This window comes from Henningerozyma blattae, chromosome 8, assembly GCF_000315915.1.
Source record: "Henningerozyma blattae CBS 6284 chromosome 8, complete genome".
NCBI classification, from domain to species: Eukaryota; Fungi; Ascomycota; class Saccharomycetes; order Saccharomycetales; family Saccharomycetaceae; genus Henningerozyma; species Henningerozyma blattae.
Window position 1 is genome coordinate 653,139 of NC_020192.1, and position 26,877 is coordinate 680,015.

At 30.0% G+C, this 26,877-nt stretch overlaps 6 protein-coding genes and 1 non-coding gene across 7 annotated transcripts; 5 read left to right on the forward strand and 2 right to left on the reverse strand.

Moving 5' to 3' along the window:
• Positions 1-136: 136 nt before the first annotated feature.
• HOF1 (formin-binding protein HOF1) lies at positions 137-1,888 on the forward strand (the record flags this gene model as incomplete). The annotated part of the gene is made up of 1 exon (XM_004182034.1): positions 137-1,888. One exon carries the CDS (start codon positions 137-139, stop codon positions 1,886-1,888), a length of 1,752 nt encoding a protein of 583 aa, XP_004182082.1.
• A 330-nt stretch (positions 1,889-2,218) lies between these two features.
• Positions 2,219-3,673, forward strand: ARP9 (Arp9p; the record flags this gene model as incomplete). The annotated part of the gene is made up of 1 exon (XM_004182035.1): positions 2,219-3,673. One exon carries the CDS (start codon positions 2,219-2,221, stop codon positions 3,671-3,673), a length of 1,455 nt encoding a protein of 484 aa, XP_004182083.1.
• A 358-nt stretch (positions 3,674-4,031) lies between these two features.
• On the forward strand, positions 4,032-4,526 carry IMP2 (endopeptidase catalytic subunit; the record flags this gene model as incomplete). The annotated part of the gene is made up of 1 exon (XM_004182036.1): positions 4,032-4,526. One exon carries the CDS (start codon positions 4,032-4,034, stop codon positions 4,524-4,526), a length of 495 nt encoding a protein of 164 aa, XP_004182084.1.
• A 361-nt stretch (positions 4,527-4,887) lies between these two features.
• MIH1 (putative tyrosine protein phosphatase MIH1) lies at positions 4,888-5,724 on the reverse strand (the record flags this gene model as incomplete). Its single annotated transcript, XM_004182037.1, has 1 exon — positions 4,888-5,724. The coding sequence occupies one exon, from the start codon at positions 5,722-5,724 to the stop codon at positions 4,888-4,890; it is 837 nt and encodes a 278-aa protein (XP_004182085.1).
• A 1,030-nt stretch (positions 5,725-6,754) lies between these two features.
• Positions 6,755-8,995, reverse strand: MSN2 (stress-responsive transcriptional activator MSN2; the record flags this gene model as incomplete). Its single annotated transcript, XM_004182038.1, has 1 exon — positions 6,755-8,995. The coding sequence occupies one exon, from the start codon at positions 8,993-8,995 to the stop codon at positions 6,755-6,757; it is 2,241 nt and encodes a 746-aa protein (XP_004182086.1).
• Positions 8,996-11,143: 2,148 nt separating this feature from the next.
• Positions 11,144-12,466, forward strand: TBLA0H02840 (uncharacterized protein; the record flags this gene model as incomplete). Its single annotated transcript, XM_004182039.1, has 1 exon — positions 11,144-12,466. One exon carries the CDS (start codon positions 11,144-11,146, stop codon positions 12,464-12,466), a length of 1,323 nt encoding a protein of 440 aa, XP_004182087.1.
• Positions 12,467-22,921: 10,455 nt separating this feature from the next.
• On the forward strand, positions 22,922-22,995 carry TBLA0Htrna16I. The gene has a single exon. It is a non-coding gene; the product is annotated as a tRNA-Ile (tRNA).
• The last annotated feature ends 3,882 nt before the right edge of the window (positions 22,996-26,877 follow it).

The window sequence follows — 26,877 nt, forward strand, 5'->3', positions numbered from 1 at the left end:
TGCAGATCTGTAAACAGATTTATTTTCCAGCTTTATCCTATAAAGATGTACAAAGGAGTAGTTTGCAAGAGAAGATAAGAAAAAAAGAAAATAGGCCCCCCTGCCCATACTTCCCTGCCCACTCCCCCAACACAACATGAAATACGATTACACCCATTGTTTCTGGGATCCAAGAGATGAAGGTGCTACCATCCTTTTACAACACATAGCCAACGGGTTGAAATCCACTCAATCCATTGTAAACTTGTTCAAATGGCAATCAGAACTCGATAAAGATTTCACAAGACGAGCCAGTGCTGCTAATGACAAATTCATCAAAGATACTCAAGCAGCCCCGGAATACGGCAACTTGTCCTCCATTTATAACAAACTCTCCACCTATCAATCGATGAAATCCAAATCCTATGCAAAACACTCCGAACTCCTACATAAACTATACATCGAATCCAAAGATTTCTTGTCCGATCTTACTGCACGTTATACCACTCTTACCGGTAAAGTAGAACGTATGAGAATAGATAAATTAAACAAGAAAAAACACAAGGATGAACTGTTGAAACAGTTGAAAGCGGCTCAAACAAAGGCAAGGGATTTGACTCTCAACATCGAAAACACAATTGCCTCCAAGAAAACCACACAGCATCATCAAAAGGAATTGAAAAAATGGCAGGATACAGAACATGAGTTAGACTCACAACTAGACGTCCTCATCCAAGAATATAAGGCTGCTCAGAAATATTGGTTACAAGAATGGGCCACGGTTTCGTCACAATTCCAAGCGTTGGAAGTTCAAAGAATTCAATTCGTTCAAGAGAAATTACAAGCTTTCTTACAAAGCTCATCAGATACCACTATCCTGGAACAGACAAAACTCGATCAATTGACTCTTTCCTTAAGTTCGTTTAATGCAATGGATGATATCGAATCGTTTGCACGTTCATCAGGCACAGGAAGATTAAAGGAGAAAAAAGTGCGTACACATTCACATACCCATTCGCATTCGCATACACATCCTCAGGATCTGCCCCGTCTGGACCCTTCACACTCCCTCAACACTCGTGTTTCAAGTAGAGATCGGTTTAGAGAATCAATGCAATTCTGGCAATCCTCAGATTCAGAAACATCTTCCCCCGTATCTGCCACTGCTCCTGCTCCTACCCCTCAGTCATTCCGTCCTTCCCCTCCTCCAAGTAGGAAATACACTCCACCATCAATGGATTTACAACATTTTTCCAACACTGATAATTTGCAATTACCCAAAAGAGATTTTCTCAATTCTTCCAGCAACAGTGCCTCTTCCAATATAAACTCTCAAACTTCATCCCATGTCGATTCTCTGGCCACTTCAATCAGTTCTATGAATAGTACCATTGTCGAACGGTTTTCGAAATCCTGGAATTCTAAACACAATGATCTACCTTTATCACCAGAAACTACTGGTTCGGACATTAAAAGGCAAACTTTACATCTACCCAAACATGATGCTCCTTTCACATCCTCTAGCGAACGAAGACGCAAATCAATGGTTTTCCCCGGATCAACTACCCCCATTGAAGATGCTCTTTATGAAATGAATAAAATGCAAAACTTGAATTTAACTGCCAAAGAAGATCATTCAGTAGGAAGAATTAGAGATAGTGGGATTACCGTGACATTACCCATCGTGACAAGTGACGGTCATGGTGTCATTCAATATGCAAAGGCTCTATACCCTCTTGTAGATAACCCAGCAACAGAATTGGCTCATTTCCATAAAGGTGATTATTTATTATTAACTCATATCATTGATAAAGATTGGTATAAAGGTGAAGTTTATGCAAATGATATGATTGATGCAACACATAAGTATGGGTTGATTCCAAGCAATTTTGTTCGTCTATTGAAATAACGAGTGCCATTTTTAGTCGCAATCTTAAGCGCAATCTTCTTTGTAAATTATATATATATATATAGCATCTCATCCTATGTAATAATAAGACAATCTGACTTTTCTCACGTGACTCGTTTTTTTGCCTTGGCTTGCCATACATTGATTTCGCCGCCTCTAATTAGAAAAAAAAAAAAAAAAAAAGAAGACGACATTTAAAAACACACATCTTAAGAAAGCATATCGAAGAAAGCACATCTAAGAAAGCATATCGAAGAAAGCACATCTAAGAAAGCACATTTGAAGAAAACAAGCAAATCGTATCAAGACAATCGCAACACAACTCTACAGATGGTGCACCATAGATTAGATAACATATTAATCATTTACCCAAGAAGTCAAACCACGCTTGTTCAATTTGGCTTACACAATGACACGTTTTATGTCCCAGAATTAGAAATCCCAACAATCATTTATAAAAGTACAAACGATAAAGGTGAATCCATTTATTATCCTACTGAAGGTCCCAATAGATTACCAATTTGCCCCATTGAAAATGGAATGATTATAAACCTCGAAGCATTTCAAGAATTCCTAAAATACATTTATATTTCATTATTAAAACAAAAACATGATGAAAATGCCGATAGTTTTGAATATTCTTTCACAAATATCCCTCTATTATTACTCAATAATCATAAATGGTCTCAATTCCAAATGGAATCAATAACAAATTTTGTTTTTGAAAAATTGAAATTAAATGGGTTAATGCTTTTACCAATTTCCCTTGGGGCATCTTATTCCATGGTTTCGTTACAAAATTGTTGTATCATTGATATTGGTTTAAACCATACAGATATTGTCCCCATTGTCGATTATACCACTATAAACCATCTAAGTAATACACTCAATTATGGTGGTAGTTATATTAATACTATCTTGCAAAAATTATTACCTGAATTAAATGATCAACAAATTGAAGATTTGAAAAAAAGTCCTATTTTCGAAGTATTAACTGAAGATGAAAAAAATGATTCTGCTTTTGATTTTAATAATCCAATAACTACATCTACAAAGAATAAAGATGATGACGATGCAGATTTTGATGTGGCGTCTATCATTAATAGTGGTAAAGATACAAGAGAAATCTTGGCAGAAAGAGAAAAGAAAAATCAAAAAAAATCTTTACCTAATTCACAATTAGAATTTAATACTTTTAAAGATAATAATGGTAATCAAATCAAGATCGGGAAACAAAGATTCCAAGGTTGTGATGAATTGATTCAAAAGATTTCTACAAGAGTAGGTCATACAATTAATCAACTGGAAGATTTATCCAAGCAAAGAGCCATATGGGAAAATATAGTCATTGTAGGTAATACTTCATTGATCACAGGGTTCAAAGAAGCTCTTTTAAATCAATTGGTTATAGATCATTTGGTAGTAGAGCCTGCAGATGAAAAGAGACAAAGAGAAAAGGAAAATTTCGAAAAAATACTTGCATCTCAAAATGAATCTAATACCTCCACTTCTTCAACAATAACAAATAAAAAAAATAATACAAAGGCTTATGGTGCTCCATTTTTACCAAGTTTAGAATACGTCCATGGTCCAAGTGTCATCAAATTAGCCAAGTACCCAGAATACTTCCCAGAATGGAAAAAACATGGGTATGGAGATATAGTATTTTTGGGTGGTCAAATCGTGGCTAAACAAATATTTACACATTCAAAAGATACTTTTTATACAACAAAACATAAATATGAACGCCATGGACCAAGTGCTATATGGAATGTGGAATTTTAGAAATGTGTCGTTTTAAAGAATTGTGTCATAAGTTTTTTCCCCTTTTTTTCTGGTAATTTTTTTTTTTCTTTTTTTTTTTTGTTGGTCATGAACCTTGATAATACAATAAATACTAATATAAATATACATATATATATATATCTATATTATTTCAAAAATAAAAAATAAAAAATTTTTGTAACCTTATAATACATACTAAACTTCTTTTTTTCATCAAAATCGATATAATAAATGATATTTTCCTCTATGCCGAATTTAAAAAAAAAATTAATATGCATAAGTTAGATTCCGGATAACCTTATAAATTAAAAAACGTTTTAATTAAGATCACAATTAACAATAATGATAAGAATAAGTGATGAATAAGGCTTCACTTAAATCTAAATATCCAATACTGAGAAACCTGTTTATTACTGCAACATGGATACCTGTAGTATTAACAATAACAACCAATGTAACTAATATTGCACAAATCGATGGGATTTCAATGAGGCCAACTTTAAACCCAACAGATTTTTCAAAAGATTGGGTATTATTATGGAAATGGAAATGGTCTTTATATAAAAATTTGAAAAAAAATGATATTATAATATTTAAATCACCTATGGATTATAGGAAAAAATTATGCAAGAGAATCACAGGAATTGAAAATGATTTAATTACTACAAAACACCCTTATCCTGTAGATAGAGTTGTCTTACCTAAATCACATTTATGGGTGAATGGAGATAATACATTCCATTCGATAGATAGTAATACATTTGGTGCAATTTCTAGTGGGTTAGTAATTGGTAAAGTTGTTTGTGTTATATGGCCTCCAAGTAGATGGCAATTTTTTTCAAATGATGAATAGGTTTAAAGAAATTAAATCTCTGTATATATATGTATATATATTAGAAATTACGTGATATGGGATTGTAGCCTTTCTATTCGTTAACTCAATATAGATCATGATAAAACAAAATAATTTATGATTGGATTGGATTGTAACTAAAAAGTATATTTATATGACGATAAATAAATAAATAAATAAATTATGATATATGAAATGCAAAATTATTTTATGTTCTTTTTTTTTTTTTTTAATCGTTTGTTGAGTTTAGTTGCAAAAGAATAAATTAAAATATGAAATATGTAGTAATTGCAGTAGTGATAATAGAAGGTTAAGAAAAAATGCTAATTGATACATCTCTTATTTTTTTTTTCTTTTTGCATTAAAAATTGTCTTGGAGTACGCGTTTTAATAATAAGGATGGGTCATGAGATTCTTTAGTAATCAGTTCATCAGCAAAGAGTTTTGATGAACAAGATTTTCTAAATGTGGGACGAATTTCATTAAAATCAGATTTGAAAGAGATGGCAGTGTTCGTTTTTCTAAGAGAACGTTTCTCCATAGTGTTTTGTTTATTTGTATGTGTAGGTGGATCCAATTTACTTGTACATAAATCTAATTTACAATTAGAAAAATCTTGTAAATATAATTCGTAATTTTGATTCGAAACCATTGGAATATAATTTTGTGGAGAACATTTTAATGGATAGTAGCTAAACCAATCTTTATATCCTTCATTCAATATCAATAAATCAGGAAAGTTTAATAATGGATAATTATCAAGACAATTAAATCTATCTAATCTTCTTAATTGTTTTAATAAATAAAGACTTCTAAATTGACTAAATTCGCAATGGAAAATCAATAACTCTGGTTTCTTACTACATTTGCGTGTACTATCAAAATAAAAATTCTTTAAATGTTCTATTGAATTGATATTGATGGAATTTTCGATATGACCCCCAATAAATTCATAATTAAACCTACAATCAATGATTTTCAAATCTGAATAATGATTTTTCCAAAGTTTCGTATCATTAATTAAATTGAATAAAGTGTTCGAAGATATTCTATTGAAAGTGTCGTAATCATTATTTAAATTATTTTCAAATTTAATCTGTAAGTTTTTCAGTTGAGAATCAAATAATTTACTGGACTGTAAATTAGTTTCTGTCTTTGATGTTAGTTGAGAATCCTTATTTATCATGTCATCTTGCATTGTGTTCTATAAATGCTACCTTTAAATCCTTTTATATTGAAATGACTCTAAATTTCTTTTATAAATATACATAAATATATATTTGTACCTTCTAAGATCAACAAACTATACTTACAGATTTAATTTTATTTTATTTTTTTAAGTTATTTTGTATTTTTAATATTTTATTTTTTTACAATTTTTATTACTATTATTATTATTATTATTATTATTATTATTATTATTATTATTATTATTATTATTATTATTATTATTATGATGTTTTTGTTTTTTTTTTTCAATTGATTTGAAGTAAATAAAATCTATATTGCTATGTTTCCACTATTGATTTTATCAGAATTCAAACAATAATAAATAAACCCAACAACTCCCGCAGAACCTTCGCATTAATAATAACAACATTGATGATTTCTTATTGAGGTTGAAAAATAAATAAACCAGATGATCCCTTCCAAAACTGGAAAAAATTTATTCGCGATACGGAATTGATAGCGCCTTTTTGAAACGATTCCAACTGTGGTCATGTTACCCATTGTCCCTGAATTTCCTGTTTCAGCGGATTTTGAAAAACAAACGGGAAACATTCCTACCACATGTCACATTTGCTTGTAAAGTAATTTGCAGATTAATTAGGTTAATTGATTATTAAGGATTAATATATATAAAATTATATAAAATATATAAATTATTAAAAAGTTCTAATGACTATAAGTAATATAAAAGGAAGAAGCAAAGAAAATATATATTTATTATTAGGTACAAATAGTTCATTGTATTATATAGTAATGTGATTAGGAACACTTGTTAATGAATAAAAGAAGGAATGAAAATAGATAGATGGAGATTAACAAAGGGGAAGGAAAACGTGGATGAGAAAACAAAGGGAGAAGAATAGTAACAAAGTTCAGAGAGGAGGAGAAAATAGGCATTGAGCGAGATCAATTTTTTAACTTGTTGAATATAAAATTATGAAAAGTCATTATTAGATTACGATTAGATTAAAAAAAAAAATAAAGAAATTAAAGGATGATCAGATATCTCCATGTTTTTTATGAGTCTTTAAATGTTGAGACAAATTATCAGATCTTGAGAATTTTTTCAAACAAATATCGCAACTGAAAGGCCTTTCCATTGAATGCACAGATCTGATATGTCTTTTCAAATGTTCAGATCTTCTGAAATTCTTACCACATGTATCACACTTGAAAGGCTTATTGATAGCACTTACGTTTGGAGTTGTGTTAGTAGTAGTAGATTGTACTGTACCTAGGTTTACGGGTACTGTTGTATTTAATTTCGAAGATATAGTTGTATTTAATTTTGAAGGAAGAGTACTTAAACTTGGAGTTGCACTTGGAGGTGCACTAGAATTTAAGCTTGATGGCATCGTTGTGGATGTTGAGCTTTCCAAGTTTGTTGGAGATACAGGAGTATTCAAATAACTATAATTAAAACTATCTTGAGAAACAATACTTGTATTTTTATATGAGTTGAAAGTTGGATTTGCAGAGGAAAGTGGTGAGTTTTGCAAGACTAGCGAATTATTTGCCATATTGGTAGATTGAGTGATATTGAAAGTTATGGTGTTATTATTTTGAGTACCATTAGATGAGTTTATATTTGTGTTCGGTAACGATTTCCGTTTTCTATTTCTCTTTGGAGAAGAGCTTGCCATGATATTACTATTTGTTCCAGATGAATTATTATTAATGCTAAAAGAATCTTTAAAAGTAAAATTATTTGGAATCGAAAGTGTTACAGGTGTAATTGATTTATTTTTACCTAATAAGTTTGAAGCAGTTGTTGCAGTAGAAGGAGAAGTTGGAGAAGAAGAATTCAAGACAAAATTTTGTTTGAGTCCCGGGGTTGTAGTTGCAGTTCCATTATTACTATTAGTAGTGGTAGTGGTGTTGTTGGAGGTGGTAGTGGTGTTGTTGGAGGTAGTAGTGGTAGGTGTGGTGGTATTAGCGTTGTTATTGTTGATGGTAGCTGGTTGGAATAGACTAGAAGGGTTTATGAAATCAAAATTTGTAGGGAAAATGTCCATATAATTTGAATTATTCATTTCAATAGCAGAAACTGATTTTCTCTTTGAATGAGCATAGGAACTAGACATTGAGAAAGAAGATTTTGGAGAACCTATTAACATCGAGTTGCTGTTTGAATTTGTAGCGGAATTATTGGTTGTTGTATATAATTGATGAGAGATGGATTTTCTCTTTGTAATATGATTCAATGGATTATTATTAAACGTTGTGTTTGATAAAGTTCTATTAATGATTGCATTTGGGATGGAAAGAGTCGAGTTTCTTCTCGATGGTAAAGCTGTGCTATTAGTTGTATGTGTGTCTATCTCATGTGATAAGATGATTTGATTATCTAAATAATCTGATTCTAGAGGATAGTTTGCAGGTGCATGTGTGGTAGAATTGTTAGTGTTGTTGTTTGAATTCATGTTGAAGTTCATAGGATTCATAGTAAAATTGTTCATGTTGAAATTTAAATTCAAATCTGAAAATAAACTCATATCTACCAATGAAGTAGATGAAGTTGTTGTGTTTACACTATTAATTGGATTGGTTGAAGTGTTTATAGGTGGAGTGATATCTTGGAATAGGGAATTATCGTTTAAAGACATATGTGTATAATCTGCTATATTTGTTGTAGGCGTGGTATTAGAAATCAAAGTTGAATTATCATTATGATTACGAATGTTATTACTAGTATTAGTGTTTTGAGAATGTATTGGATGATGAATTGGTTGAGTGTTTGTAGAATTAGTGGAAGTGATGTCTAAGGGGATGTCCGATATGGGGGAGTTACCCAAAAAGTCCAAGAGGTTGCTTTCGATCTTTATATCGTCGAGCTTGTCCAAGCCGGATACATTGTCATGTTTCTCCGTAGCGTTGTGTGTGATCTTCTTATAGATCTGGTCATTAGCGGTATCGATACTCGGCGTAAACTCATCATCATCGTCATTGTCCAAAGTGAGAAAACTATCAATCATGGCTTCCTCTTTGATAGTATCGACGTTAGTATACGAAGCTGTATGTGAGTGAGTATGAGAATGGTGAGGATGGTGAGGTTTGTGGTTATTCACAGTGTTTGAATTGATGATATTGTTATTAAGGAAATGGTTCGGGTCGAACATTGTTAGATCGTCCGCCAACAAGTCATTCATATCGATATTAATGTTTGTGTTTTGATTTGCAGAGGTGTTATTAGAACTAGTATTATTTGTATGGGGTTGTGGTTGAAGATGAGTAGTCATAATCTGATTTTAACGACTTTTTTTTTTTTAGTAGTTTTATTGGTTTCTTTGTTTTATGCTGTATTTTTTTTCCAAGTATACAAATAGAAGGAAATAAAAAAAAGAAATGAAACAAAAAAAAGAAAAGGGAAAATTTTAAAAAAAAAAAAAAAAAAAAAAAGTTTAAGTGAATTAAGTGAAGAATGTTTAGTTAGGCTGCTTGTGTTCTTTTCACTTTTGTTCGACTTAACGTTTGAATGTAATGACGAGTTAATATATATGAATTTACAGTGGGGTATTTGAAATAAGTATCGATATCTATATTTATACTTATCTGAAGTTGGACAAGTTTGGATAGTTTCTGGACTTTAAAATACGATGATAATTCTAAAGAGAGTAAATGGAATTTTTGAAAAAGAAATAAAAATAAATAAAATGAAATAAAAAGAGGACAGAAAGAGGGAAAATAAATAATCTTGTGAATGTAAAAGTGGCTTCTTCTTTTTTTTTTATTCTAATATATTATTGTCTAGTTGGATTTTTTTTTTTTCAACTGTTTATTCTGTAACAAGAGAGTTTATAGTTCTAATCAAACAAGTAATGTTGCGTCAAGTATATAAATAAATAAATGAAAATGGCAATCGAATAAAAATAAAGCCAAAAAAATGAATGAAAAAGCGTTGTGTCATGAACGAATGAATGAGTATGTAAGAAACAGGATTTCACTTGTGGACAAATAAGTTTTAACAAGCAGTCACCAATGCAGCAATTAATAGTTGCACACAAATACAGGAATCAATATTTATCATCTTGCACAAACTTAAGATTAATTTATTGAACAAATACAGGAATTAACGTTAAACAAATATAGGAATCAATATTTTGACCAATATGGAATTGATATTTGAATTAGTATGTGGACTAATAAAAACCTAAAGATAACTAGCTATCTAAATTGAATGAAAAAAAAAAAACAAGAAAAAGAAAATATAGTAATAAACAAGTATAAGAGAAAAATGCCCAGTCAAATGCCCAGTAGCAATCCACGGAATGTAAGAACAAGTATGTGTCCCAATAAGGAAAGCAGACTTAGTGTGATTCCACTATCCCAATCGGGATATTCCGCCTGCAGCCGCTGACGGAGTGGCACATTCGTCTTTTCTTCTGACGTTCTGCGGCCGTGCCGTGGCAAAAGGGCACGGGCCAGAGCCCATAGGAACTGAGTCGCTGTGAGCCACCCGGACACATACATGGTGTCCGGCATGTCCGGGGTATCCGGAAACTACGCCGTGCAGTCTCGGCTCGGCCATTGCCCCTTTCCTTGCCTATTTGGGACATATCACAGAAAACAGTGCAGGATCGTTTGAGACACCGTAGAACTACTAACGCCCGGACACCCTATCGGCCACGCCGTCGGACATAGCTAGCTAAGCTGTTAAACACAGATTGTCCGACCAGCGTCCGGACACGCAGTCCTTTGCAGAGATAGATCCGTAGTGGAAGATGAAAGCCATAGTCACCATTTGGGTATTGACAAATCGGGCATCAAGTGCCCAAAACAGCTGGTCTTATTCATTTTCGGACACTCTCTAAAACAGGTCCAGCATCCAGCCGTACACCTTCCTTGTTTCAGAATTCACGTGATTTGCACGTGCAAATGAGAAAGAAGACACCAGAGGAAAAAAAGAAAGATGACCGGGTAATTAAAGTGCTAGTTTGTCTGGAAAGTGTTTCCTAATTGAGCCAAGAAATTAATATATTATACTTGTTTTTTATTTCTTATTCCCTATTTCCTTTATTTATTTCGATCGTTTTTCCATTTTATAGGGAAGTATCCAAATTTTCTTTATAGAACATAGAACACGTACTTATACTTCATCGTTAATGTAATTAAAATATATATGATAATCAATCAATCATCATCGTCATCGTCATCGTCATTATTTTCTTGATTTTCCATCTATTATAAAAAAAAATTTTTTTTTTCGATTTTTTGTTTTTTTTACCTTTATACAGTCGGATTAAACTTGAAAGATCAATCCATATCTATAAACAGATTTCACCATACATAGGGGATTCTTCATCAGCAATTGTTTAAAATCCAATATACATCACAACTACTTGTATGTTTAATAAACGCATCTGTGTAAGCATAAAAGGCATCTCAACATGACTAAAGATGATCTATTACCAAGGTATGAGAAAACTTATAAGAAAAAGCATACGTATATAATCAAGAAAAATAAAAAACATTCAGGTATTAATTTAAATGGTAAGCATAATGGCAAATTCTTTGATAAAACAGGAACCTATAACCCAGTTTTAACTACTCCAATGAAAAAATTGTTGGCTTATTGTTTCCTCTTATCAGTCATTGGATTGATTGGGTTTTGGATTTATACGGATTCTAAAAAGAAACTTTTATTTGAATTGGAACATTCAAACATCGATTATAACAATGCCCATCATCAGATGGTTGATGCTTCTCCAGAGATGGACCGTCAAATCCAAATCCAAGATGTTGATAATCAATTGGAGAATCAAGAAGAAAAACAACTGGAATCACATATGTTGAAAGAACAGAATCAAAATGAATTGGAAAATAAAGTAGATGAAGATGATTTAGTAATTAAAGATGAAAAGGAAGCATCTGAGACTGGTGTTGCATCTGATGCTGATGTTTCGTCTGATAATTCACAAGAAGATGATGATTCTAAACAACAAGAAAAGTCCAAATCAATGAACCGTGACAATAAAGAGTTGAAAAAATTGAAATTAAAGGAAAAAATTAAGGCAAAGAAAGATGAACGGTTGAATGGTGGTGCATCGCTTTCTCAAGATCTAAATAATTTAAAAGATAAGCAATCTAATTTCGATAATAAAAAAAACGAATTACACGAAAAGGAATTGCAATTACAAATGGAATTAGAAGAAATGGAGGAACAACAAAGAGAAAAAGATAAGAAGAAGAATAAAAAGAAGAAGAAAATTGTCATGGGAGATAATGATTTGAATAAAGATAGCAATAAAAAGGGTAAGAACAACAACAACAACAACAACAACAACAACAACAATAATAATAATAAGGATGCAAGAATGGTAGATAGTAAAAAGAAAAAGGAAAAGAAGAAATTTAATGATATAGCTAATGCAGATGAAATGAATGAGTTATCCATTCAAATGCATGAAAATGAATTGTTAAAGGATAATTCAAATAATAATGATATGGTTATTAATGCCAATGAAAATGTAGAAGATACTACTCTTCCAGTAGAAAATGTGGAGGAAGAGGAGGAACAACTCATTGTTGATAACACAGAACAAATCGTTAATGATGATTCTGAATATAAAGATCAGAAACTACAACAGAAAAAAGATGATCAAAAAAAGAAAGATGATAGTGTCAAAGATCTGGATTCAAAAAGGAAAAAAGTTTTTGGCAAAGATTTAGTAGATAAGAAAAGATTAGTAAATATCAATCAAATAGCTTAATGTGAATGATATATATATATATATAATACTACTAATGCTTATACAATTATAATAATACTTTAATACTATACATCATTTGAAAAATCCAATTCTTTTTTTTTTTTAATTCAAATATGCAGGATTTTCTCTGTAAATTAAGCATACACGAGGGTGTTGTGTTCTTATTTCGATTATCAAACAAACTCCGAAAACTGTTATTAAAAGTTATATACATAATTTAATAAGGTAAGTTGAACGAAATAGTATATTTAAATATTCTATTCTTAAAAAAAACGACAAAAAATAAAAAAGCAATATCAATTCGTCATTGGAATTTTTATAAGAAAACAATTCTTTGTAAGGTATTTTAATTAAAAAAAAATCAAGAATTTTAAAAAAGGGAAACTAATAACTTCTTATCCAAAGGGTTAGTGAGTTATTATTACTTCAATTTTAAATGTGAAGAATTATTTCAACGTGGTTGGTAAAAATTAAAAAAACCCGCTTATTTTACCTTTTTTGTAGAATTTCATTCATACTTGACTGTCATCGATGATGTTACCACATTTGGGCATCTATTGATAACGTGAGTGTACGTTAAATTTCTGTATTATACCGGAATAAGTATAGCCATTGATCTATGTTTAAAGTACAAAGCTCCAATACAAATACGAATACCTGAAATTCTTATCAACTTTTTATCGATTATTTTATTATATATTTTTTCCATAACGTTGTAACCTTCTTTTTTTTTTTTTTTACTTTCTTGGGAGATAGTCATATAATTGAATCATCCATCATTATGTAAAGATGTATCATTGATTATTTCTCCAATTATTGATAAGTTTGTTTGTTTTCCAAAAAAGGATGTATATTCCTATTGCTCCATTCTTTAGTTTAGAGATACTACTGGTAGATGTATTTACCTAACAACAAACCATTTGCTTAAGATAAATTCTTGTTTGTTTTCTCAAAGTGAGAAAAGTGCAGCATTTTCATGGTCTGCACACTTTATATAAACCTCGAACTCATCTTTACTTGTTACGTTTCAAAAAAAAGGAAAAAGTCTCATTTTTAAGTCCTTCGATATATTTTTTAATTGTTGTTTGTTTGTTTGTTTGTTTTTATGTGTAAATTTATTTATGACCATCAATTTCGTCATTAATAAAATAACAATACTAATGTCTCTGAATGTTTTATTTCTGAAGAAAAAGTATCTACACAAATATTATTAAATTATGTTTTAATTGCTTCTTGGAAGTGTCTTGTAAATTATTTTTTTTTAACCAATTTAAATTTTATTCTTGTCCTTATATTTTAATCTTATATTTTTCAAGCTCTATCCAAAGAGATTCTTACTCGTTGATTATTCGACTGTCTTTAAATGGATGTTTACAAATTGCAACTTCTGATATCGTAGCAATTACTTGAAGTTTTAATTATTTAGAAAAATAAATTATTTCTTTTTTGACGAATTTGGACTATGATAAAGTATGATTTTCTGTAAATAGCATTAGTTAGAAAGGAAATATAACTAGCATAACTGCATAAGAACTAAATACTTGAGTTAAATGAATACATTAACTTCTATCATTAAATATCATTCTACCAATATGACTAAGAATTATAGTAATAAAATACTTTTCAAGCTTTATATATCCAAAAGAATACTGTAATGTTGTTGAATTTAGTTGAATCAAAGAAAAGCTTTCAATATCACCAGCTCAGCTGTCTATTTAAAAACTATTTCTAGTAAAAATAATTGAAACGACTCAGAGTTATAACTCCTAGTTCTTGTGCTAAAATGCTAACAACTTCTCATTTCAAAACCCAAGTAGAAGAACACTCTTGAGAACTATACAAATAACAAAGTGTTTAAAGATACTAGCTTTACTATTTTTGTATAATTAGTTTATAGATAGATTATTGTGTTTTTGAAACTAAATTCAGAAATGTTTTAAGATTAAAATCAGACATACTTGTTTAAAGATGGAATGAAATTGCTAACAGCATCATACTTCAAAGGTTTATAAAATAGTGAAATGTATTAATGGTAATTTATATAAGAAAAAATTGTTGATAAAATAAAGTATGGCTATCTCACGTTAGCGCATAAACTTAATCCAAACGTAAAATATATCATCATTAATTAAAGAAGAAATTAACAAGAAGATAGTGGTATAATGTTATCGAGAACACAAATTTGTTGAATCCTATACTTCTTTGTCTAACCGTTCAATGTAAAATGTAGATAGATGATTTAGTGAAGTAACATGTGTTTTAGATGACGTGTATAAATATTAGAAGTTGAAAAAAGTGGCATCAGTTAATGATTCCTTGTAAAAAAAATTATTATATGTTTTTATGTGGTCTGCTAACTGAAATGTTTTACTCAGAATAAGTTAGCAGAATAGCAATATGGAAGGAAAAAGTTTGCCATCGAAGTTATTTGTATTAGTATATCTCACAGAAGAGACTCTATACTTTGGGGTTTGAAGTGATCAGAAGTAAGAAACGCAACTTTGTTTAAACAGAAACCTTGTAAAATGATTAGCATTTTGACTTGCTATTTCTTTGGAATAATTTATTGAACCTCTAAAAGTAAATTTTCTAATGATGCTAATAATAAATGAGTTTTATGCTTAAAAAATATTAAATTTATCTTGGGATAGTTTGAGTTGTAGTGTCAGAATAAATTTTGGTTTCAGAGAAGTAGCTAATGGATTAATAGAAAATAAAAATAAGAAGTCAAGAAAAAATTAAAAAATAAGCAATTAAAAGGTAAGTAGCATTTAATTGATTAGTTTCTAACTCCCAAGATTTTATCATGTAAGGTACTATATATTCGTATCTTACTCTCAATTTTCAGATGGCTGGTGAGAAATAATAATACCAAGTGATATTTATTTACCACTAAATAAAAGAAGTAGGAGGGTATTACTTTATCACATTTCGGTATCCACCCCAGTAATACTTCAGCCACCAAGCTAGGATATTAGAGCTATATATTTCAGTAAATCCTTTTATATATCCTTTTATTGTTGCATGGGCCAATATATCCTTATGCTAGGGAAAAAAAGTAATGCAAAATGCTATTAGCTCTATTAATATTCAGCAGTAATTATATTTCCGCTTTTCCTTTTACCTTTGTGTCTCAAGTTGAAGTTAACGGTCTAATAATAGAGGAGACGATGAGAGACTTGGTAAATCGGAAGATAATAGAAGAAGCAGCAAGCTGTTATTACTAGAAAGAAAGATTAGTAATAAAATATGCAGAAGTAAAACAATAATAAAGTCAGATGGCATACAGAGTGGTGATAAAATTAGAAGGCCCCGTAAATTGAGGGATGTAAGATAGGTCAGACAGAATGGTAACAGAAGAGGGTGTAATAGCAGAGCAACCAAGTAGTAAAAGAGAAAATAAGATAAAATAAATAAAAGCGTAATAGAATATGTTTAGAAGAAATTCAACAGGAACACAAACCAAAGACAATAATAGAACTGGTAAATAGCTATAATTATATTCTTATGCTTATTAAAATACATTTTATCATGTGACTGCATTTTCTGCACATTTTTCAGGTAAAGCCAATGATATTATTTAAGAATCCCATTTGAAAAAATAAGATATATTTGTATAGTTTAAAAAATAATCGACTTATTATCCTGAAAACTGTACCTTATAATATCTAGCTCTCTTATCTTAAAGTAAAAACTCGCAATAGCTTTTTGCCTTATATTTTGAGACGGTTATAACTCAACACTCGGAGAAAAAAATCCTATTACTTATACACACTAATATAAGCACCGGAACATGAAAACAAGATAACTGCATCTAAATTCATGGATGTGTTGATTGCAAATGGAATAGGATTCTCAGAAAAGAAGCTTCAATTCAATGAAGGAGTCAAATTTTTAAAGTTTAGGATTGCCGTAGAAGGAGTTAGAAGCTACTGGATTGAAGTTATTAGGGGCTTACTTATACCAAATACAAGTAAAAGTACCAAAATTTTATTTGGAATGGCGTATTTCTTACGTATCTTTTGTCCCTAGGCATAGTGGAAGTTTATTAAAGATATGAGAGACAGCTGCGAAATACACTAAAAAAAAGAAGAAAGGAAAGATCGATATTACAGAAGAGATAATAGAAGAATTTGAAAGCTTTAATGGTGTGTTGCAAATGGACTTATAGCTCTTAGTATATAATATCTATATGAACATATTTTGAGTATATGGTTCTAGAGTAGAGAATACAATGGGTTGGTCCCTGGGCTATCCAGATATCAGATATATCAGCAGGAACATAGAGAAAAGGCACCAATACAACTATATAAAAAAAGGGTTAAAATTACTGGTCACTGAATTAGATTTAAGGCCAGTAGTAGAAGTATGAATATCTAACTCTACAGAAGGCTAGATTCGCCGTAATAGAAAAGTATGAAAGAATCCCTATTAATGTAGAAATACGGTTACTAAATGCAGTAAAAGAAGTGGATCTTTATAGAAGGGCACATTAAGCTACGACATATGAATTCAAAGAAAATAGATGGAAGCAGATTAACAAGGAATAGAGATTGATTAAGCAGCTCAGATAAAGATTATAAGCTCGTACTCTTGGTAATATGGTACGGATATACATGACCTCATTATCATGGAGGGATCAGCAAAAATATACAAACTGTGAGTGTTAGATATTGAAATTTTTTGCACATAGCAAAGCATGTTACCAAGGTCATAATTTCCCACCAAGTATGTCAAACAAATAAAGTGGAAAACTACCCCGAAGCATTATGTATTTATTTGTCTAAGCTGCATATACAGGTTTACGAAGAACCTATCACTGGTTTGATTAGCAGCCCTAAAGACTATAATGGTTGACAACTTATTTAGGAGACACAGATATTCAGTGGTAACAAATACAGATTATTCACGATAGTACTAAGCGATCTAAGTTTAATATTCAAGGGTATATATAAGCATATTTTAAATTTTTGCACGATGAGCATATCACCGCCTCGGTTAGGCATGACCAATCCAATGAAGCAAATAAGAGAGCAAATATTTTAGCGTTAGTCAGGCATTTCTAAGTGTATAAGTAAATGGCCGACAATTATTCACAGAATGTTTATATTTAGTAGAAAAGTTCCTCAAAAATAGATACAATAGTATGGTAAAAATGTCGTCACATTAGCTAAATTGGGCAAGATATGTAGACAAAATAGCCAGAGGATGGTGGATAAATCTAGAGTTTAAAGAAGGAATATTCACAGACGAGTGGTGTCAGTATCATCAATCGATATGCAGGCTACTACGAGAAAAAATAAATGATCAAAGTAATTTGACGGGGAAATATTCTATATAAATCATTGGTCTATACATGAATTTGAAACTGGTAGAATGGTGTTAGTCCTTAGGGAAGCATTCAAGAAGCATGGTTCCGCATTGTTGTGAGCATAATTACAGGAGTTAGGAATAGGCATGGGAAATTTCCACGAAACATCTTACCCAGTTAATTTAATCATAGAAGATCTAAAACATTGAAATAAGTGACAGAACGTTGAAAAGAGTAATACCGCATATAAAAAGTGCTATAGACTTGAAAAAATTAAATGAACAAAAAAAAAAAAAAAAAAAAATAAAGTTAATTAAAACAATCGAAGAGAATCGAAGAGAATCTTGTTACCAAATTGGATAAAATATTTTGTAGAGTGATAAATGAATAGCGAATGAAAAAGAAAAGTTTATAAGGAAAAATGTTACTAATAGAAGATGATCAGTATTGTCTCTTTTTAATCAAGCTAGAAAATTTATCATATCATAAAGTTTAGGTCATAGACACACACGTATTACTTACTTGATGTTTATTTTATACCCCTAAGGATTGTACCTCTGAGTTTTACTATGAGTTGGTCCGGTTTCTTGCACAGGTTGTAGTGTGTATTTTTACCTCATATTTGATTTTATATAGTTATGCTGAATACTTAAAAAGATTTTTAGCCAGTATATTCAAAATCATATACATAGGTGGACTATATATGTAGGCCTTTTTAATATATGGATAGTACTATATTGTTAAAAAATGTGATACCCCGTTGTAGGAAGTTACATATTGTAGTCCACTAGTATCTTTTTGATGATAGTTACTTTTACTTATGCCTTTCAATACTTCCTATTTAGTGATATAAATGGCACATATTGTTTTATATTCTCTTGGATTGAAAATTTACAGCTAAGCAGAATAGCCTATTGTCTAACTTCACTTAAATATATAATAATAGTAGCATTTAATTCATTATTCGAGTTATCAATAGAAGCATCATATATCAGTTTTCGATTCAAATTTTTCGTGAGAGTAATATAGTTTCCATGCTCTAAATACTACAAAAAAGAGTTAGTTTTTTTACTGCCAATTGTTACATACATCGTGTGTTTCATTCTAAGTTGTACCTTTCAATTCTCTTGCTAATAAAAATAGAGTTTGTAAAATAGAGTTGTGTTGATTTATTTGATAAAACACGATTAATATTTTTAAACTATGAAAAAAATTGTTTATTAGCTTAGATTCTGAGTGGCGATAAAATTAATACTGCAGAAATACTTTACTAATATAATTGAATAAAATGTTACTAAATTTGCATTTCAATACAGTTTTAATACAGCGCTTTCTGGACTATTCAAGAAGTCTCTTTGGCAAATAAGTAAGAAATGACAGTATCTATAGAAAATATATAACAGAGGAAATATCTGCAAGAAAATATATAACAGAGGAAATATCTGCAAGAAAATATGGTATCAATGGGAACTTTACTATTTTTTTTATATTAAATTAGTATATCAAACGGAATTGGAATTCACTAGAGTTTCTAACAAGAAGGGAAATGAGGCCAAAATCAAACTAAGGATGTATTTACCAACTCTTTTTGGGGTATTTACTTGTATATACCCTAAGTCCCGATAAACTACTCTATATCTCAGAAGAGTATTTGAGCATTAATAAAAAAATTTAAAAATTTAAATGGAATCCTAATTAAGATAATACGATAATGATAAACTACACAGCTAAAATATCACTGAAGATTAATTATGTTTCCCTTTTCACAACTCTAAAAGAATACTAATATGGGTACATAAACTTGGGAAGGCTTAGCCTGTAAATTAGGGTCTTGAAAAAAATCACTCTTCTTGAGTCAGCAATAAAATATGAGATTAATCACAGTTGATAAAAATAATAATTATGATCCTGAAGTTCAGTGAATATGTACTTTTGAATTTAGAAATTGCTTTTAGAAAAGCATCCAAAAGCTCTAAATACTTATGAATTATGATAACCAATATATGAAATACTATGAGTAGAAATACTAAATCAAAAAAAATATAACGTCATCAATTATTTATAAATATGATACAAAACTAAAGTTAACAACATAAAAATATTAGTAAGTTTGAGAAAAGAACTGTTATATCAAACACAAAAGCTAATCGAGTAGAAATACTAGTAAAAATTGAATCTACTTTCAATTTTTCTGTAAGCTCATGATATCTATTCATAGTGAAAGATATTCACAAATTTATCTGAGGCAATTTTAGAGACTCCATAATATTCAACTAATGATTTATTATCGTAGCAATAATCAAAGCTTAGAAAATACAACTAACTTTTAGAACTAGCATATTATGATTTAACTGAAGCTTTATCGAATATTAAGAAAATAGAGTCCAAACTAGAAATAATCTAAACTAAAACCACAAGTCTTTCAAACTGCATTTAATAATACATACAAGTTCGAAACAAAAATATATTATCATAATTATATAGATATGTTAGCTAAGCTAATGTTAATACAAAATAAACTTAATTTATATATTGGTCCCACTGACAGGGGAAAAAAAGAAAATTTATCTCAAAAATAATTCAGATTCCAGAATTTCAACAATAGTCTTACTCTTATTTTAGAATTTTATATAAAGTTTACAAATATTAATCTTGTGCAAATAGCTTAGGGTAATTTTAGAGTAGTCTTTGTCATACGAAAAATAAAATAAATGCCACCAGGATAATGAGAAATTTTTTGAAAAGAAAAATATGAAATACTTCAGGTAATAGACACCTTAGAGAAGGCAAGAGAATGAATGAACAGATAATGGAAATTACTTGAATAATCCTATATAGAGACTTTATAATAAAAAGGTCAAAAGTGGCTTATTCCAAGAGGTACTGGAAGTGGAAAAAATATCTGTATACTCGAGTAGAGAGTTAATTTTAGATGAAGGTAATTCTCAAAAGATTTGTGGCGGTAAATTTTAAATTAGGTAACTAGTTTTATGTAAGAAAAGGCCATGAAAAATGAGATATAGTAATTAATGATAAAAGTAATTGACACTCTATTTACAAAAGGGGGAATGTAATAGTATGTATTTTGGCATTGAAAAGATGGGAATATAACGAAGTTGAGGCTAGTTATGTAGGGAGTACCAAAATAGGTTTGTTACTGTAAAAAATTTTGGAAGAAAGTATATTTTGAATTCCTTAAAGAACATTTCTCTCCCCCACTAAAATATTTTATTTCTATCTGTTCATAATAGTATTCTGGAAATCTGTGCTGTATATTAAGTCTATAAAGCTAATTATTGGGCTTTTTACGGCAAAATATAGAAACGATAATAAAAAACAGATCTGGCAAATATACAATGATTAGCTCTTTTACGCTCATTACTAAAGATCTTTAACTGATCATAGTTACAGATGTTTATAGATATCTGGTTGTTCTGATATTTTTATATACCCAACTTAAATGTACCACTTGAACTACTACTAATTACTTTAACTTTTATTTTTTCTACACATAAAACTCTATATGACTGTATCACCTTCATTGACATATTTAAAACACTCTTTATTTTTATTTAATGTATTATTCTGTATATTTCATATCTCAGCATTTTTTTTTCCATTATCAACTACATTATTCATTGTTGAGCAGCTGCAACGTTTTGTTTCATTAATAATATCTTTAAATAAACTCCTATGAAAACGTTATATTTTATGGCTAAAATAGAATAGCAAAGAATAAAATTATCCATGTTCAGGTATATAAAATATATTTTACTGGGATTTGAAAGTAAGTGTAGCAGCACGTTTTTTGGAATAATATATGCACATATATAGCTGAAATGTGTAAAAGCAAGCAATAATTATCGATACAAAATCACGATAGATTGTAATTCAATAGCAGGTAGTAACACAAAATAACTATCTAGAAGATTTATATATTGTTGGCATTTAAATTTCAAGAAAGCAGAAGTAGTGGTGGTAGTGGTGGTAAAAGGAAGCAAAGAGGATATAATGTGGGAAACATTAAAATTACTTAAGAATAGTGGGAAATAATAGTTTTAGGAGTGGGGGTACCTCGAATAATATATAAGTGAATACTAATAGTTCAAGTTAAATAGAAAAGAGATAAATATAGAAGGATAAAAAAGAGTAATTTGAGTCTCGTTTTGCGGTAGATCCTAGAAGAAACTGATTTTGATAGCTCATTAGAAAGTAAGTATAATTTTGATATATCTGCAAAAGAAGGATGCAGCATTTCTATACAAAACAAGTAGCCACATAGCATTTTATATGTTTAGGAAATTTTCTTTAATCCTATTGTCTCGTAATAAAGACAAAAAAAGATGATATTTAATTAGTTCTTTCCCTTTTAATAAGTGTACGTTTTTGTAGATTCTGATCCTAATATTGTGTATCTCTCCAAGTAGTTAATCCTTATTTCAATGTATATAAATTTTTCTCACTTATTTTTGATAGAAAATAATATAATAATTTTCTAATTATTTCGTAAAAAGAAATTTTTATTATTTAATTTTCACATGCCTGTTTTGTGGTTCATAATTAAGGTATTAGTTAAATAAGGGAAATGTTCTTTAGAGTTAAAGAACATTTATCAATGGAGCTTGTTTTAGCTTACTATATAAAGAGCATATTTTGTAAATAAATATAGATGTTTATAGAGTATGTAAGAGAAGTAATCCAAAATTACATAAAAATTTACTGGGATTCAAGAGAGTTAGACATTGTTATACAGTGTTTAATATGTAAAGACGATTACTTTATTTAGAAATATATAGTAAATACTATAACTAAAGTGAATATATTTCTTAAATAATGTTTTTCGATATAAAAAGAAAAACACATTTTAAATAATAAGTCACGTGATAAAAGTCTTCTACCATTTAATAGAAAATGATATAATCATATTCCAGCACATTCTTGCTAATAGATGTCCGAGATGAACCAGAAGTGGGTGCAGATCCAGTGGTTACAGTTGATGTTCCACGCCTGCTGAATAGTTGTTTCTCAGCTGTGGTCAGCTGATCTGTCCTCTCTCGAGGCTTCTCTTGTACTGATTTCTTGTAAGTGTTACGTGAAAGGCGACGGCGCTTAGACGGTTTTGCAACAAAAAACAACAATTTTGGGGTTCCTTGGCCCAGTTGGTTAAGGCATCGTGCTAATAACGCGGGGATCAGCGGTTCGATCCCGCTAGGAACCACTTTTTTAGTAATGTCATGTAGTGTGAGCTATTTTAGTCACGTGTATAAACCAAGATCACGTGATAACGGAATGAACATGTAGATTAACAAGTAAGTGAATCATGAACATAAATTCTATTTAAGAATCTAAAGCTAAAAGAATAAACTAGACAGTTAAGGTAGAACAAAGAGGTAAGAACCAGAAAACAAAAAGGACGAGATACAAAAAAGATAAAAATATATAGTGAACAAATCGGAACGTAATATAATAATATTTAACTTACATAGGCTCAGGTATATAGTTGTATAGTTTAATAAACCGTTGGTATTAAACTAGCAGCCAAAAAGATATACTACTGGGACTAGCAAAGCTTAAAATTGTTACAAGTAAAAATGTTGACATCACGTGATTAAATATTATATTATGTAGGGCTTACTACAGTGGATATTAGGTTTAGCGGGTATAAACTGTTACCCGGGGTGTCACTTATTAGGATGTAATGATCAATAATTTCTTATTGATCCGGTATATAACTATTGCTCTATTTATTTCACTAGTTAATCAATTGTTCGTTGTCCCTCTTGAACATCAAGAAGATCCTTCGTCGACCTATAGTCGCCTCTTATATACCTTTACTCATTGGTGGCCCAACCAATACATCCCGAACCGATTAGCTCCCAGTTACTCCTGGACTCACGTTTGCAACCGTTCGTCCACTACTAGGGTAAGTAGACACCTAGGTTATAGCCCCTTGTATTCTTTTAATAAAGACACGTAGCTAGTTAATCTGTAACCACTGGTTGCAATGCGTCCCACTTGTGGCTGGCCGTTCAACAAGTCACGTGATTACCTCAAGCCCATGCGAAGACTTGGTAATCCCTCCAGGATCCCTACATATTATTACATTCCGATTTGATCACTATATATTTTTATCTTGTTTGTATCTCGTCCTTTTTGTTTTCTGGTTCTTACCTCTTTGTTCTACCTTAACTGTCTAGTTTATTCTTTTAGCTTTAGATTCTTAAATAGAATTTATGTTCATGAATCATTTACTTGTTGATTCACATGTTCATCTCGTTATTACCTGACCTCTATATATACATGATATCCCATAGCTGAAATAATTCACTTATAAATTGTGATACATAGACTATAAATATGTAACAGTATTGGTGTAATACAGATCTTAATAGTCTAAATTTAAACAAAGAAAGATTTACAGATCAATAGGTAATATTAATTAGTTCTAACTAATTGCTACCTGCAATTGCCATGTAATACCTTTTTAGTTTTGAATCTCAGAGTGCCATAAAGTTAACATGGTAAGCCGAGTGATAACTACAAGCTTACTACAAACCAATTATTTCAAACAATAGTATTTTAGTATCTAAGAGTTTTATAGAGGTAATTAAGGTATAAGAATTGTAGGTGATGTAACTGAATTAGTTTATCTGATATTTTTAGAATAACATAAGAGTATAATATGCATGCAATATAACTAATAAAACTCTCAGTTAGGTAATCCATGGATTATGAAATTCAAAATTAAAGTATTCTTATGGGTAATAAGCTTCTATGACTAATCATACTCTTGTTAACAATCTGATCAGGCAAACTAAGTGTTGAATTACTAAGAGGTATCTATGATCTAATTTTACTATTAAAAACAATAATTATTCTCCAAATATGTCGAAATCTAACGATGCTACAACTTATAACTCCGATAGATATTGATAAAATATAAAGGAATGCTTCTAAAGGAATATTTCCCAACTTTCCATTTGCCGCTTAACGGTTGACCTAAGGAGCTTCCGAACTGTGTGGCAGCTCAGATGAAAATGAAAAGCTAGTTAAATATATAAGTAAAGACTACCGATAGACTCACTAATAATTTCTGTCAGAACTTAAAGTTGTAAGTTGTTTTTATAAATGGGTTCCTTTTATACTCCGAGGTTATTGAGTCCAGATTATTTACTAATTCTGATACAACTAGAATTATATGAATCTCTAATACAAGCACGCTAAGTTAGCATTATGAAGATAAGTTAGTTATTAAGTTAACTGGTTAAAAATGGTGTTTGAATAAATAAACCTATTATTTTCACAGCATGTTATTATTTATAAATGTGCGTTTTATTCCGGTTGTTCATTTTTAAATAACTATATTATATATTAATGCAAAAATGTTACAAAAAATTCTAATAAACTATGTGCTCGTCTTTTATACTCGGGCAATCTAACATAGTATATATAATCTTGGAGCTAGAATTGACTTTTTTACTATTTTTTGTTTGTATACAGACAAGTACCTCTCATAAAATCTTACAAGAATACCAATGGGGCTTTGTTCAGGTAGGATATGAGCTGGGATAGTAATCTGGTACCAATTTTTATAAATGTTCCTATCTAATTTTTGTTGTACTAAATAAATATAATCATTTAAAAACAAGTCTACACAGGCTTGAAGTCGTAAAAAACAATATGAATTATTTTTTTTTCTTGCAAGGTAGAGATCTCCATTTAACTATTAGTATTATCAATTAGTAAGTTAGGACCTATTATAGTTTGAAATGTAATTATAAAGATGAAAACTAAGTTCTACTCCTTTTCATTTAGGGCCAATGAAGTTAGATTACTTCTGAGTTAGAATAAAAGGCATAAGTAGTAAAGCCGAATCAGTTTAATCTATCACCACCTTAAATTACGAGTTAATACTTTTATAATTGACATTTGTTACTTAATGTAAGAACATTTAATTGTTTATCTTTAATTGTTTATCAAAGTGGCTCCTATAAAATAAAAAATGCGTTAGTATTGATCAATAAGCTTTGACACTACAAACCATAAACTCCAGTTAATTAGAATATAACCAGCATTGTAATTAATAATCCTACAAGTTGTGACCAACAATTGGTATATTAGGTAGAATTATGATATTTGAAACTTGTGTAACATAACCAACGAATTAGAATTTAATTATAAAAATATAGACTAATCATGTATGATTTATAAAGGTTCATTGTTACGTATTTTTAAAAGCTTAGAAGACTAGGTGAAGTTCAGTATGACTATTTGTAATGGTGAGTTGAAAGTTAACATTAAATTTCTTTTGGAAAATATTTTTCTAAATGAGAGAAATATTGTATTAAAGGTGTTTTTAGTTTGTATAGCCTACAGTGTGTAAAGCCCTAGTAAGAATTAAATGATAAGTAAACCCAAGTATTATTCTACTCTAATATATATTCTGTATTATACTTGATACCAGGATGGTGGGTACTTATAATGAACTTTTATCATGAGAAATTTTAGAATTTCTTTGAAGCTCTGCTTACGGTTATCTGTACTAAAAGTAAATACAAAAAAATTCAACGTCCATGTTGAGAATCAACTAGTATTCTACTATAGTAATTAAATTCTAATAGGTATTATGCTAGGTTTGTCATTGAATATAAAACTCTATTTAACGTTAATAATTTCACCTATTTCTCATAAAAGATTTAAAAAATGTATACAAAATACTTCTTAAGTTACCTTTTAAGTCCAATATGTAATATTTTGCACCTTTTAGGATGTTTATAAAACCCCCTTAAATTGGTAAAATTAATATACTCTTTACCTATGGCATTGATATCAATACAAGAATACTTAACTTTGAAGATCATGACTTCAATAATGTCGTGGTATTAAGTAAAAGTTTTGTGCACAAGTGATGTTTTTTCTATTTAAAACGCCCTTAGGTTGACTATAAGCCTTCTACAGGGTCTTAATAAGTTTATATGCACCACGCTACACTACAATACAGAAAAATCGTCAGGTGTTTTATGCTAATAATAGCAACCCTAGAAAGTGTAAGAAATGAACTGCCTTGTTATTTAAGATGTAACTACCCATCTTCCTATAT